Below are 15135 nucleotides of genomic sequence, written 5' to 3'. Positions count from 1 at the left end.
CGACTGTCTTTGGGGGTTTCAAAATTATTTCAGACAGTGTTAAGTCCGGAATAAATTCTGAACAGGCTACTGTGATCAAGGTGATGAAGCCATAATATTGCTAACTGTGACACTATTAACATGTGTTCGCTTGTTTCATCAACACCTCTCCTTCCATCCCGTGTAGATGAAAACAGTACCTGGCCACAAGTCATCTCTGTCATCGGATGTGTAGCCAAACATCTCCCTGCAGACAGACGCACTGATATTGCTGGTAGGTGGCGCTCATTGACGTGATGTGTAGACACGGAGTGGGGCATAATCAGTGAAGATGAACCACTTGTCGCATGTGAAAGCATCTCACATGAAATTGTTATTTCTGCCATAAGACAATAATTCAGAACCAGGTAGCACACAGTGTTACACTGAAAATATCCACTGCCTCTTATTTTTATATGTCTTTGTTTCTGTCCTTAAATCAACTAATGCCAATATTTTTTATTAAGAATTTATTTTGTGTTTATGGCGGTATAAATGTGGATATCCATGGAGGTTTATGGAAATACACGCATGAAAAAAGTCTTGGTTAGCCAATCAAATGAATGGAATCACTGGCAAGTTCTCTTTTTCCAGATGAATTGAAGGACAGACTGAAGAAGTTTGATTCCTCCCCCCAGCTGACCGCTGTCATCATCAACACCCTCTCCAAGGTACATGCTGTCTTGTTGTCTTGCTGTTTCAGTGTTAGGATGCAGATAATCAACTTAGAAAACACTGAAACGAAAGCTGAGAAGAAAACATACATACCAGTTGAAAACTTGTTCAATGACAGTCTAGCATTTTTAAAAAGAATGTGTTTGCAGATCAGCTGACCCTTAGGGTCTTAATACTGTAAATCTTGAAATTAACACGAGCATGAATTAAATGCGAAAAATGTGAACTGTCTTTGCTCGCATTAATTAACTTCACATTTATGTCTCCAAATGACTATCAACAATAAGACGAACTAATGCACACTTTGGATAGCGGAAATACCAACGTGAATATAAACACAAACACGGTTTATTTAGCAGCAGTTGTAACAACTATATAACAATGTCATTCAAAGAATAGGAATTACACAATAGGCATCCGGTAAGTTATCACTGCTGGGGTCAAGAGTTCTACCAACTTGTGTCAAGCTTGTTGACACCTCCGCATACCAATCAGTGAACTGTTGTTGGTTCAATTATTTTATTGCCTTTGAACTTCCTTAATGCCACTCAGCAGAGAAAACATATCAAATGTGTGTTGTTTTTAGGAAAAAGCTGTTTATTGTTTTTACGGAAGTGCTCTCCTGAGCACTAATAAGCGATGCTATTTGCTGTTTGATTGGGTTAAGGGGAGTCGTATTGATATTGAGTCGCATTTTAGGCTAAGGGTCAGCAATCGTATTAATTTGGAGACGCGTTAATATCCATATTTACAGTAATTCACTGGTTAACTTCAGCCTTGTTGGACTCGAACTATCATATGGATTAACAAATCTTGGTGTGGAGAAATGTCCTTTTCTGTGTCTGTGGAAACATTCCAAGAGTAGGTTTGGTGGATTACGGGGTTTGTGTTCCTCTGTTCCAGCTGTGTGAGGCGGGGTCGGATGAGAGCACGAGTCGTCGAGTGAGGGAGAGCTGGTGCAGCTGCCTGCTGAACGCCTGTGATGAGTACCTCTCTCACATCATCCTTAATGAAGAGGCTTCATCTAGTGAGTCGTCTTCCCGGCATTCAGCTACTAGAAGCTTCATCCCAGGGCAGAAATAAATATTGGCCTCACAATCATCACAGAATTCACATAATATAACTGCACATTACAGCAAAAATATAATTTAGGTGATATTTGTGTACAAATCAGAGCTCACATGTATCTTAACTTGTGCAATGCCTGACCAATGGTCATTGAAAAAATCTCCAAGGACACATAAAATACTTCCAATATGTAAACATCGCCATCAGGAAAAGGAAATTATCACATCAACCAATGACAGGTTGCAATCCTATTTATATTAATATTTTCATGTCCAGTCACAATTTGTGTTGGATGTGCATAAGGAAAGTTTCGTCTCAAATTAATGACATCAAAATATGAGGGAAATACTCACTGTTCACAGTTGGCAGTGAAGAAGAGGATCAGATAGTTCGCTACCTGTTCACGCTGGGAGAGATTGCACAGCTGTGCCCGGCCAAGACACCCAAGCGTGTGTTTATGCTGGTGCAGTCTCTCATAGCTGCCCCTTGTATTGATGGTAAGAAGCATGCATTAACTTATCAATTAAGGAGCCCCTCTGTAATGTTTCTTACTTTGGGAAGACCTCCATGTAAGGTCAAGGTCACTAGAGGTCAATTAATGAAATCTGGTTCAATTATCGTGAAATTTCATATTCATATTAATTCATCAAATATCAAAGTTTTTTTGCAGTTTGCGCTCAGCCCTTAGGTCAATGCTTGTGACAAACGTCAAGGTTGTTTTGAAGGTCATTCAATCATGAATAGACTTGTGAATAGTTTCATTCAGGAAGTATTGTTGGTGTGGTATGGAGATTTGTCATTTGTAACAGCCGTAGATGCCAGAAGTAATGTTTTTGCATGTGATTCGATGATGTTGAAGGTCAAGGTTAGTCAGTGCACAGTCGACATCCCAAGAGCTTATGTAACACAAATCTTGAAACGTTATGATTGCAATTTGACCAAACTTGATGTACATGATGTCTTGGCAGCTCATGGATGAGTCAATGTCACTAAACAAGAAGTAATCCTTTTTGATACATGATTCCGATTGGGAAAGTTAGGGATTCAGGAAATGGTAGGGCTGAGACTATTCTGTTTTTGTATATAATGCAAACACCTTTCTGGTTTATTATTGATTATTGATTCTCTGCAATTTTAGTTATGATGCGATAACATGTTTCAATAACAATTTCTTGAATTACCTAAGTCATGGAGTACCTAAATCTGTAGGCCAAAACGTTTTCCTTTTGCATGTTAATGTATTGTTAATATGTTTTACACACGACTTTTGATGTACCGGGTACCTCTCTGGGGACTCCAGCACCAGACTCCAGTGGCCTTAGCATGTTGTAGTTGTTTGTTTGTTAACGCTGCATGTCAATCTGTAAATGATCAAATCTGGGTCAGACAATCCAGTGATTGATATGCGAATCTATCCACACAATTGGGATACAATGACATGCATCAACCAAGTCAGCGAGCCTGACCACCCGATCTCGTTAGTTGCCTCTTACGAAAAGCATAGGTGCCTTTTATGACAAGTATGGCTTGCTAAAGACCTTCGTGGGTTCAGTCATCAGGTGGTCAGACTTGGTCGCTATATAAGTGCAATAATCATGGACGCAACTTTAAACCCCATTTCACCTCACCTCACCTTATTCTTGCAAAGTGTGATCATCAGCTTAAGATACTTGGAAAGGTCTTCAATTAGGAGTGTCATGTATTGTTTGAACCATGACACCACTCACTGTCTCACTCGCTCGCTGTTTTCCTCTCCTCCTGATGCAGACGAGTCAGGCTCCCAGGAGATCCCCTGCTCACAGACTTTCCCCTCCTCGGGCGAGGTGACCAGTAGTCAGGGCACCGTGCTCTCACAGCCTCTCTCTCAGTTCCGCGACTCCAAGATGTCTGGCAAGATCCGAGCCCACGCCTTCATCACACTTGGTGAGTATCTGCAAAATTAGCTGCTCTCTCCCTCTCTCCTCCATGAATGAATTTCTTTGTTAAAGATCAAGTAATATCATTGTCAGTTCTTTTCTTTTCTGATTCATTCAATGTGTAGACTTTGGATCTACATGGAACTTCAATGAGTGATACTTCTGTCTAACTGTTAATTCTTTTCATTTGTCTGAATACACCAGTCTTATCTTGCTGATCTGTTGTGTATGATCTTTTTCTTCTTCAGCAACCCATGCTTGCCGTAAGATGCGACTAATGGGATCGGGTGGCCAGGCTCACTGACTTGGTTGGTGCATGTTATCATATCCCAATTGTGTGGATCGATACTCATAATGTCAATCACTGGATTGTCTGGTCCAGGCTTGGTTATTTACAGACCGCCGTCATATAGCTGGAATATTGCTGAGAGCGGGGTTAAACAACAAACAATCAATCAAATCTTCTCCCGCAGATGATATGTATTTTGTTTTCTGTCTATTCTCCAGGTAAACTCTGTCTCCAGAACGAGAATCTTGCTAAGAAATGTATCGCAGCTCTGGCCCGCGAGTTAGAGACATCACATGACCCCAACATCAGGAACAACGTCATCATCATCATGTGTGACTTGTGTGTCAGGTTAGAGCTTGTCATAATCATGATCATAATCATAATCTTAATCTTAATCATGATCATTTCAAGTATGAAGACACTATGTGTGACATTTGTATCAAGATAGAAGCAGGTGCTTGTCATAATGCCCGGTCACCCTAGTTGTGATGTCTTCCAGGAGTCAAATTCTCCTGAAGGACATTGGCTGTGGAATCCATAATAATTCAGGTTGATTGTTGGCAGGTACACAACCCTGGTAGACAGGTATGTGGCCAACATTGCCTCCTGTCTGAAGGACCCGTCACCTCTCGTCCGCAAGCAGACCCTCACACTCATGACCAGGCTCCTCCAGGTGGGCACCAGCCTTTCTTTTTTGGGGGGTGAGGGTGTGTGGGCACATGGTGGGGGTGGAAGGGGATGGGTTTGGGGCTGGTGGGGATGGGTTTGGTGGTGGAAGGGGGTGAGTTTGGGTGTGGTGGAGGTAGACGGGGATGGGATTGGGTGTGGTGGAGGTAGACGGGGCTGGGTTTGGGGGTAGATAGGTTTGGGGGTGGATGGGTTTAGGCTTGGAAGCACCGGTGATGCATGCCGTAAGACTAAGACGATACACTGAAACAGTGTCTCACTTCTATTGAAATCAATTCAGGACAGGAGTGCTGTCACCTGGTGAGATTCTGTTTGTAAGTCTGGAGTGCTGTCACCTGGTGAGATTCTGTTTGTAAATCTGGAGCGCTGTCACCTGGTGAGATTCTGTTTGTAAGTCTGGAGCGCTGTCACCAGGTGAGATTCTGTTTGTAAGTCTGGAGCGCTGTCACCTGGTGAGATTCTGTTTGTAAGTCTGGAGCGCTGTCACCTGGTGAGATTCTGTTTGTAAGTCTGGAGCGCTGTCATCTGGTGAGATTCTGTTTGTAAGTCTGGAGCGCTGTCATCTGGTGAGATTCTGTTTGTAAGTCTGGAGCGCTGTCATCTGGTGAGATTCTGTTTGTAAGTCTGGAGCGCTGTCACCTGGTGAGATTCTGTTTGTAAGTCTGGAGCGCTGTCATCTGGTGAGATTCTGTTTGTAAGTCTGGAGAGCTGTCACCTGGTGAGATTCTGTTTGTAAGTCTGGAGCGCTGTCACCTGGTGAGATTCTGTTTGTAAGTCTGGAGCGCTGTCACCTGGTGAGATTCTGTTTGTAAGTCTGGAGCGCTGTCACCTGGTGAGATTCTGTTTGTAAGTCTGGAGCGCTGTCACCTGGTGAGATTCTGTTTGTAAGTCTGGAGCGCTGTCATCTGGTGAGATTCTGTTTGTAAGTCTGGAGCACTGTCACGTGGTAAGATTCTGTTTGTAAGTCTGTCATATGTTTTCAGGAGGACTTCCTCAAGTGGAAGGGTGTGTTGTTCTATCGGTTCATCACCACTCTCCTGGACACCAACACACACATCAGGGACTTTGGTAAGCATGCAGCATGATCTGGTTAGCAATGCATGGACAGGCACAAATGGCCAGTCAACTATGATACCACAATGTTTTGTGCAAAGTTATGCCCCTTGGTCATGCCAGGGTCGGCTGATGCCTGGTTTGGATTCCAGATTTGTTCTGATTATGATCCTTGGTTGTCAGCACCATGCCCATGCTCTTGGGTTTCTCCAAGGTTGTTAAAGGCTACAACCTTCATTGCTTTGGAACTTTGTCCTATATATCTCTTATACACTGAAAGACCCGTGAAGATTCCGGGATAGAATAGGTCTTCAGCAACCCATACTTGCCGTAAAAGGCGACTATGCTTGTCGTAAGAGGCGACTTACGGGATCGGGTGGTCAGAGTCGCTCACTTGGTTGATGTATGTCATCGTATCCCAATTGCGTGGATCGATGCTCATGGTGTCAATCACTGGATTGTCTGGTCCAGACTTGATTATTTTACAGACCGCCGTCATATAGCTGAAATATTGCTGAGTGTGGCGTTAATCAACAAACAAACAAAACAAAATTATACACTGAAAAATCCCAATTTAAAACACTTGTCAACCAGTCTGACAATCTGTGTTACACCATGACTTTGATGATTTCAACATTGCATAGAAAAATGATTGTTCGAAAACCCTTCTCAAACCACTGCATGTTAGGTTCCAAATTCAATGAAGAAGTGTTAAACCTACAGGTAACTTAGCTCTTCATTGAAAACTTAGTTTGGTTATCTCCTCATTGGGAATTTGTAAACTGAAAACACTTTGGCTAAAATCTTTTGAATATTTGCGTTTTACTAAACTGTTAGCAATGAGTGTTGTGTTGAGTGCAAGATTGTCGTGTTGTCCACAGCGGAGTTCTGCCTGATCCATCTCCTCCTGCAGAGACAGCCGACCATGTTCTTCCATCACTTCGTCGAGTGCATCTTCCACTTCAATGCCTATCAGGCCCACTCAGGTGATTCAGCTATGTGCAATTTTTGTCCATCTCTGCCCTCCCATGTTATTCCAGTACTTGATTCGCTGTATATATATAAGTTGGTGCAGGATCACGAGGGGTACTTGGGCTTTTATGCTTCCCTTGATGTGTCTTATGCCACAAGCCATTAAAACCTAACGAGGAACACATAAAACCCCATGTGCCCTGAGTGATCCTGCTGCAACGAATTTATCTTACTGACATGATGTGATGTGACATTGTAAAGAATTAAAACAAATTCAAAATTGATAGAAAACATCTGTTCGATTGAGCTGAGGTTAGCTTGTGCTATGTCACATGACTTTCATTGGCTCAGAAAAGGCGAGCGGCTTTTTGTTTCGAAGTGGGGTTGAAGAAATTTAGTCTGCCTATGAGAAATCCACATGCAGCCTATCTTGCTCGTGGAGGGGTATATTGGATTTTATCTCCCGCTGAGATACGTATCTCCCTCAAAGGTGGGATACATATATTTTATCTTGATAAAATTGACCAATGAGATCTCATCATTCTGACATGGAGGTATAAGGGCCCTTCTCCAATAAACTCCCCTGGCCAAATTCTCGACCAATCTGTAAGTAATCTTTGTAAGTTCCTCCTACTAAGCCCAAACATATAAATGTCAGTCCATACTGTCTTGAGTGTGTTACGGATTGTTGCCGAAACAGCAGCTTGGAAGGGCTGTATAATTGCCTTGCGACTATTATTGATACGTTTTAGTTTCATTGACAGTGGCAAGATTTTGGACACGCTTATCCATTTAACAGATATATTCTTAACTAACATATTTAATTAGACATGAAAACATGCTGACGTTGGATAAATCCTTGTGAGTGACGATGTCCTATGTTACAGTGTACAACAAGTTCACCCAGTCGGACCGGGAGAAGCAGATGTTTTCTCTCAGTGGCAAACAGAATGCCGAGTAAGTTGTTTGGTAATGCTTTCGACAAATGATACCTTTTTACCTCTGTCGCTGCAAATAGAAGGCACAAGACTGAGCACAAGCAAGTCTCACTGACAGACGTTTGGGCACCCACTTCAAGACTCCCAGTGATAGTTTGAGATACATTTTTATATCAGCCTAAACATTCACAAAGATAAGAAATCTATTTTCTCCTAAGTGGTGTTGTCTGGTTACCATTAATTCTATCATTTGAATATATGTTGTATGAACATTTAACCAATTTAATCCCAAGGTGCTGATTTACCTTAACATGTTTAAAGCGATGTACAGATTATGTATTAACTGGAGGAACTGACTGTGTCTCCCTCTTGATTGAAAACATGAAAAGATTGGGAAAACATCTGCCAAGTTGATGTTACACATGTTTTGCAAATCCTGCAGTTAACCGAAATCTGCATGATAGTTTACGAACCGTATGTTGATTTTGTTATGCGATTTTATTTGGACTATGCATATACTCGTTAGTCCAGCCAAGATATAACTCCATAATTCCAGGCTAGTTTGGCAAGGGTGGAAACTGGACTTTTATAGTCTCTCACTATCATTTCAACATTGCTATCCTCCATAGGGGTTCTTGTGCTGAATAGGTCAGGACTCCAGATAATGATTTTGAAACATTGGGTACTTATAAGTTGTTTTTCACATTGGCTATTACAGTTTTCTTTGGGTACTTTGAACTTTTTTACTTCTATTGGGTCTTTGGGGGGTACGGGTGGCTCAGTCATCTAAGGCGCCGCAATTCGCTGTGCAGAGTTGCATCACTTAGGCACGCCAGAAACCTATGATTGTGGGTTCGAATCCTGGCTCGCCCCGATTATGTTTCTAGGTAAATCAGCACCATACCCGTGCTCTCGGGTTACACCAAGGTGGTAAACGTCTGAGACCTGCATGACTTCGGGCTTTCCTCCCACATTAAGCTGACATGCCTTGATATAACTGTAATGCTGTTAAAACCATCTATCTCACTCACTCACTCATTGTGGGCCTTGGTACATCAATTTACTTTAATGAATATGTGATTTCTCATTTGTATGTACTTGTGTGCTACCTTAAATGTGTAACATGTCACATAACTCACAAGTGTGATATACATGTCTTAATTTTTTTCTAATTTTTATTTTTTAAATTTTTATGGAATGAAGTTGGACGTAGACTCAATTGGGGATGGGGTTCGTTTCCGGGGCAGAATTCGAAAACCATTCAGTGTATTTGATGGAAACTTGGCAAAGCTATCAGGCACATACTGAAGTGGTGCCTTTTGATATTTTGGGATTTTTCTAATTTTAATTTTTTAAATTTTTATTGAATGAAGTTGGACATAGACTCAATTGGGGATGGGGTTCGTTTCCGGGGCAGAATTCGAAAACCATTCAGTGTATTTGATGGAAACTTGGCAAAGCTATCAGGCACATACTGAAGTGGTGCCTTTTGATATTTTGGGATTTTTCTAACTTTAATTTTTTAAATTTTTATTGAATGAAGTTGGACATAGACTCAATTGGGGATGGGGTTCGTTTCTGGGGCAGAATTCAAAAACCATTCAGTGTATTTGATGGAAACTTGGCAAAGCTATCAGGCACATACTGAAGTGGTGCCTTTTCATATTTTGGGATTTTTCTAATTTTTATTTTGAACCAAGTCCTATTGGTGTTTCCAGACTGACCAGAGTAACTTGCAGGTTTTTTCAAAGTTTGAAAAGAACTGTATCTCATTTAGTTATTGTTTCTTGTAATTTGTCATTTGTTAACATAAAAAAAACCCCACAGAAACACACTTGTTTTACTTTCCATTTCATATGGATGCGACCATGGTGGATCTTTTGTGGGTAAACAATGTATGCTTCCTAAAGAACATTCAACTGTTGGCTCATTACATACAGAATTGCACATTTACTAGTGGCTACTTTACAGACAGCTGCCGGGGGGATATGTCATCTTTCTGTTGAATCTTGTTTTGTTTTGTTTCTGTCATGTTTCCATGATTCTGTCTCCCAGCAAGCGCCTAAAGCTGTATCTGTTCATGCTTGAACATATGACGGATGAACATCGCTTCCAGCTGTCCGCGAAAATCTGTCAAGACGTGAGTGAATTACCCCGGTAGATAGTTTACATGAGTTTTGGAATGACTGTTTAAGATGTGATTGATCGATGTGAAGTGCATAGTTTACGAAATAAGAGAATGTGGAAAGTCTGTGCCCTAAACATTTCAGTCTACTTGCCCGAACCTGTAACATAATTTTCAGTAGATTTCAGTGTTAATGTTTAATAAGCCAGGGGTGGGAATCTTCCGCTGGTCCGCAAATTTCTGTGACTTCAAATTTGTTAAGATCTCATGGCTTCCCCCCTAAACACTCTCAAATTATGGACCACGCTCTATTGCAAAGAAGTTTCAGCTGAAAAGGAAAATATCCATCCTGATTAGCAATTCGCTGTGCAGAGTTGCGTCCCTTGGGCACGCCAGAAACCTAGGATTGTGGGTTCAAATCCTGGTTCGCCCCGATTATGTTTCTAAGGTTTGTCAGCACCATACCCGTGCTCGTGGGTTTCACCGAAGTGGTAAATATCTAAGACCTGCATCACTTGGGACTTTCCTCCCACATTAAAACTGACACGCTGTGATATGACTGGAATACTGTTAAAAGCGACGTTAAACACAACTCACTCACTCACTTTATAGAAAGAGCCTGCTCGATTGTACCTCAAAAGATGTGAAATGTAAACATCAAAAGCTGCTGAAATATTGCTTGACATATAAGGAAGGTTGACAAATGGAAAGTCGTAGCCATACTCACTACAGATATGAGATGGTCAACAGGTGTATCAGTTTACAGTACCATGAAGATCCGGGGTGGAATAGGTCTTTAGCAACCCATGCTTGTTGTAAAAGGTGGCTATGCTTGTCGTTAGGGGCGACCAACTGGATTGGGTGGTCAGGCTCACTGACTTTGTTGATGCATGTCCTCATATTCCAATTGCGTGGGACGATGCTCATGATGTCTGAATCAATGGATTGTCTAGTCCAAACTCGATTATTTACAGACCGCCGTCATATAGCTGAAATATTGCTGAGTGTGGGGTTAGTCTGTCTCATTGTTTTGTTTTCATATCCTAGAATGTCGGAAAGTAATTTATGCAAGAAGGTCGTCATCAGTGCATCCAAGTTGATGCATAAGTTGATATGCCTCTTCTCTTCCTTTAGTTGGCCACATAGTGATACTATGTAGGGAAATCCCCTAAAAAGCCTTAACTTCTACTAGCCCTCAGGATACCTTAAACATAAGACAAACAGATGAACAGATGAAACTGACTGACTCAAGATAAAATTGTGAAATGTGTGTATAAAATTGATATGTTTTTTCAGAATAGAAATACAGTAAACTATGGTTATAACAAACTTGAAGGGACCACTAATATTAGTGTGTAATAACTGTAGTTGTTATAAGCATATACAGCATACATACAACAAATGGCCGGGACTAAAAACTAAGTTCATTATATCTGTGTTCGGTAAAAGCGTGTTCGTTAAATGTTTAAAAACGTTCATTCCCTGAAAGACATTACCTTGTGTGTGTATGACACAAATTTTGCATCCTGTAAAACTGTGATGAATGCTCTGACACGTATCTCCTCCTGCACAGATCCTTGGCAGCGCGGTGGACGGTGTGCTGCCGCTGGAGGGGGAGAGTACCGCCATCCTGCAGGACGCCCTCGCAATCCTCGGCAGTAAGGTATGTGAGCAGGAAAAATCAATTCCAACTTTGCCAGCCAAGCTCCTGACATTGATAACCTGTTGTAGAAACTCTATACTATCACTGCCACAAGGAAGGACTCGTGGACTTGTCATACCATGAAGCAGTATTTATTTGGATTCCTTTACCAGTGTTCTATATTTACCCCATCTGATTTATATTTTAAGAGTTTGCTTCAAGCAAAGCCTGTTTAATAAAGAATGATGGGGTGTTTCTTTTTGTAATGGTCGGTCAGCACATGGATCTACCTCCCTCATTGAGCTGACATGTTGAAATACAACTGAGGAAATGTTTAAAGTGGCATGAACTCACTCACTCACTCACTCACTCACTCACTCACTCACTCACTCACTCACTCACTCACTCACTCACTCACTCACTCACTCACTCACTCACTCACTCACTCACTCCAGGAGATCAAGCTGTCCTCCCTGAAGGTCCGGCCTCACGATGATGTTGCAGAGGAGCAGGACATGGCTGCTGTTGTCATGGCAACTGCAAAGAAGACATTGATCACCCAGGTAAAGTTATATGAATTAATTTAGAATATAGGTACAGGGATAATTCTAGGGTGGGTCCTTGTGATTTTAGCCCCTAGATTTGAAAAAAGGCCAAAATCTTCAAATACAATGGGTCATTTTAACATTGTGAAGTATGGGCAAGTGTGGGTGTAACTCTGGAATATTTGAAATTTTCACATAAGGGGCCCATGTCAGAACATTCCGAGGGTGAACCCTGTAGGTATATAAATATTAATACATAAATTCAAGCGGATTTGTTTGTCAATTTCTTAATCATTTTTTGTTGATTTTTTTTCATAGGTGTTGAAGAAGAATGTCATTGAGAACATCGTTCCTATCGTGACATCACTCAAGAAAATGGTGAGTTCCTATGTGATGTGATGTACACATTATGACTACCATCATGATATGGCAGAATCATTACAATGTTTAAATCAGATTGCACCTGTATACATGAAGTAACATGTATAAACAGTTATTGACCTTGATACAAGCATTGTACAAATGGTCTTCAGTGACCCATTCTTGCCGTAAAAGGCGACTATGCTTGTCCTAAGAGGCGACTAACGGGATCGGGTGGTCAGACTCGCTGACTTGGTTGATGCATGTCATCGTATCCCAATTGCGTGGATCGATGCCCATGATGTTAATCACTGGATTGTCTGGTCCAGACTTGAGTATTTACAGGCTGACATCTTACAGCTAGAATACTGCTGTTAAACAACTAACAAACAGCATGTACAAACAATAATCAATCAGTTAGCTTATGATGGGAAGGTTTATCAGTGATAGAAACTAACTGGTTAGCCAACTAGTCTATATGATGATAATATATATAGCAAAACCCTAAAAATGGAAAATGTCTACTGGTCCTCATAATATAATGACTATTGAGCACTTTGGCAAGGACTATAGGACTAGTGCCAAATTCTAACGCTGTTTACTTAGTTTGAAAAGTTTGGGGACAAAAGGCAATGGAAGTACAACTAGGGGCCAGTTTCAGAAAGCGATCTTTTCAATGAGATGGTCGTAAGTTTATTTTTGGGAGTTGTGGTCGTAGCACAACGATTACTTTAGGAAATGGGCGCCTGGTCTGAGGGCCTGTGTTTATATAGTCCCTGAAGTCTCCACTGACACTAATACCATGTTGTTTTTTGTAGCTGGAGAAACAGAAAAGCCCTGTGCTGCGATACCTCATGTTGTATCTGCGTGAACTCATGAAGGACTACAAGAATGAGGTCAAAGGTGAGAGGTCAAAGATTAACTAAGTGTCAGTGTGAGCGTAATAGTATGTAGGGTCTTATCGGACTCAAAATATTACGTGTATATGCACAGGAAAGGTGAATGGTTTCGCCAATGTGGTAAGTGTCTTAAGACCCATAACGAAGGGCTTACCTCCCACAACTAGCTGATGTGATATTGCTGAAATACTATTCCAGGTGGCATTAAACCCACCCACCCACCCAAATACCCATCAAAATACCTACCCAAATACCTACCCAAATACCCATCCAAATACCCACCCACTCCCTGTGTTCAAAAAAGAAATACAATCAGGGTTCAAACTTTCAATTTGTGATTTAGATGTAGCATAGATTGATATCGGTGCAAATTATTTGTAGGGTTGTCTGGTCCAGATTCGAATGTTTACCGTGTTTAAAGGAGGCCGTGATATATCTGGAACAATATATAACACTCACTCACTCACTCTCCATTTTTACCTTCACAGACATTCTGTCAGCTGACAAGCAGCTGGCCACGGAAATTGAGTACGACCTCCGTATGTTTGAGGAGCAGCAAGCTGCAGCAGAGAAACGCCGACACGAGAATACGCCAGTACAGAGGGCCCCTATTCAGGTATGTGTAGTTGTGTTAGGGCGGGAACGTAGACTGGGGCGACGAATCAGGTATGTGTAGTTGTGTTTGGGCAGGAACGTAGACTGGGGCGTCGTTGATTCAGGTATGTGTAGTTGTGTTTGGGTGGGAACGTAGACTGGGGCGTCAATTCAGGTATGTGTAGTTGTGTTTGGGCAGGAACGTAGACTGGGGCGTCGTTGATTCAGGTATGTGTAGTTGTGTTTGGGCAGGAACGTAGACTGGGGCGTCGTTGATTCAGGTATGTGTAGTTGTGTTTGGGCAGGAACGTAGACTTGGGCGTCGTTGATTCAGGTATGTGTAGTTGTGTTAGTGTGGGAACGTAGACTGGGGCGTCAATTCAGGTATGTGTAGTTGTGTTTGGGCGGGAATGTAGACTGGGGCGTCAATTCAGGTATGTGTAGTTGTGTTTGGGCGGGAATGTAGACTGGGGCGTCAATTCAGGTATGTGTAGTTGTGTTTGGGCAGGAACGTAGACTGGGGCGTCAATTCAGGTATGTGTAGTTGTGTTTGGGCGGGAATGTAGACTGGGGCGTCGTTGATTCAGGTATGTGTAGTTGTGTTTGGGCAGGAACGTAGACTGGGGCGTCGTTGATTCAGGTATGTGTAGTTGTGTTTGGGCAGGAACGTAGACTTGGGCGTCGTCGATTCAGGTATGTGTAGTTGTGTTTGGGTGGGAACGTAGACTGGGGCGTCAATTCAGGTATGTGTAGTTGTGTTTGGGCAGGAACGTAGACTGGGGCGTCGTTGATTCAGGTATGTGTAGTTGTGTTTGGGCAGGAACGTAGACTGGGGCGACGAATCAGGTATGTGTAGTTGTGTTTGGGCAGGAACGTAGACTTGGGCGTCGTTGATTCAGGTATGTGTAGTTGTGTTTGGGTGGGAACGTAGACTGGAGCGTCAATTCAGGTATGTGTAGTTGTGTTTGGGCAGGAACGTAGACTTGGGCGTCGTCGATTCAGGTATGTGTAGTTGTGTTTGGGTGGGAACGTAGACTGGGGCGTCAATTCAGGTATTTGTAGTTGTGTTTGGGCAGGAACGTAGACTTTGGCGTCGTTGATTCAGGTATGTGTACTTGTGTTTGGGCAGGAACGTAGACTGGGGCGACGAATCAGGTATTTGTAGTTGTGTTTGGGCAGGAACGTAGACTGGGGCGTCGTTGATTCAGGTATGTGTAGTTGTGTTTGGGTGGGAATGTAGACTGGGGCGTCAATTCAGGTATGTGTAGTTGTGTTTGGGCAGGAACGTAGACTGGGGCGTCAATTCAGGTATGTGTAGTTGTGTTTGGGCGGGAATGTAGACTGGGGCGTCGTC

General features: G+C 42.2%; 1 protein-coding gene across 2 annotated transcripts in view; it reads left to right on the top strand.

The window, feature by feature from the left end:
* Positions 1 to 15135, top strand: part of LOC124148517 (condensin-2 complex subunit D3-like) — a 58729-nt gene that overhangs the window by 29529 nt on the left and 14065 nt on the right. For both annotated transcript variants that reach the window (XM_046519625.2, XM_046519623.2), the window contains exons 23-38: positions 167 to 253; positions 613 to 689; positions 1597 to 1720; positions 2124 to 2258; positions 3529 to 3684; positions 4185 to 4314; positions 4531 to 4639; positions 5637 to 5721; positions 6588 to 6692; positions 7566 to 7635; positions 9672 to 9756; positions 11315 to 11404; positions 11839 to 11946; positions 12247 to 12306; positions 13107 to 13191; positions 13676 to 13803. In XM_046519625.2, coding sequence (XP_046375581.2) covers positions 167 to 253; positions 613 to 689; positions 1597 to 1720; positions 2124 to 2258; positions 3529 to 3684; positions 4185 to 4314; positions 4531 to 4639; positions 5637 to 5721; positions 6588 to 6692; positions 7566 to 7635; positions 9672 to 9756; positions 11315 to 11404; positions 11839 to 11946; positions 12247 to 12306; positions 13107 to 13191; positions 13676 to 13803 — 1634 coding nt within the window. The remainder of the gene's footprint in view (positions 1 to 166; positions 254 to 612; positions 690 to 1596; positions 1721 to 2123; positions 2259 to 3528; positions 3685 to 4184; positions 4315 to 4530; positions 4640 to 5636; positions 5722 to 6587; positions 6693 to 7565; positions 7636 to 9671; positions 9757 to 11314; positions 11405 to 11838; positions 11947 to 12246; positions 12307 to 13106; positions 13192 to 13675; positions 13804 to 15135) is intronic.

Source organism: Haliotis rufescens, unplaced genomic scaffold (assembly GCF_023055435.1).
Source record: "Haliotis rufescens isolate VD_foot unplaced genomic scaffold, xgHalRufe1.0.p SCAF_146, whole genome shotgun sequence".
Taxonomy (NCBI): Eukaryota; Metazoa; Mollusca; class Gastropoda; order Lepetellida; family Haliotidae; genus Haliotis; species Haliotis rufescens.
Note: the sequence above shows the minus strand (reverse complement) of the source record. Positions and strands in the feature narration are given on the sequence as shown.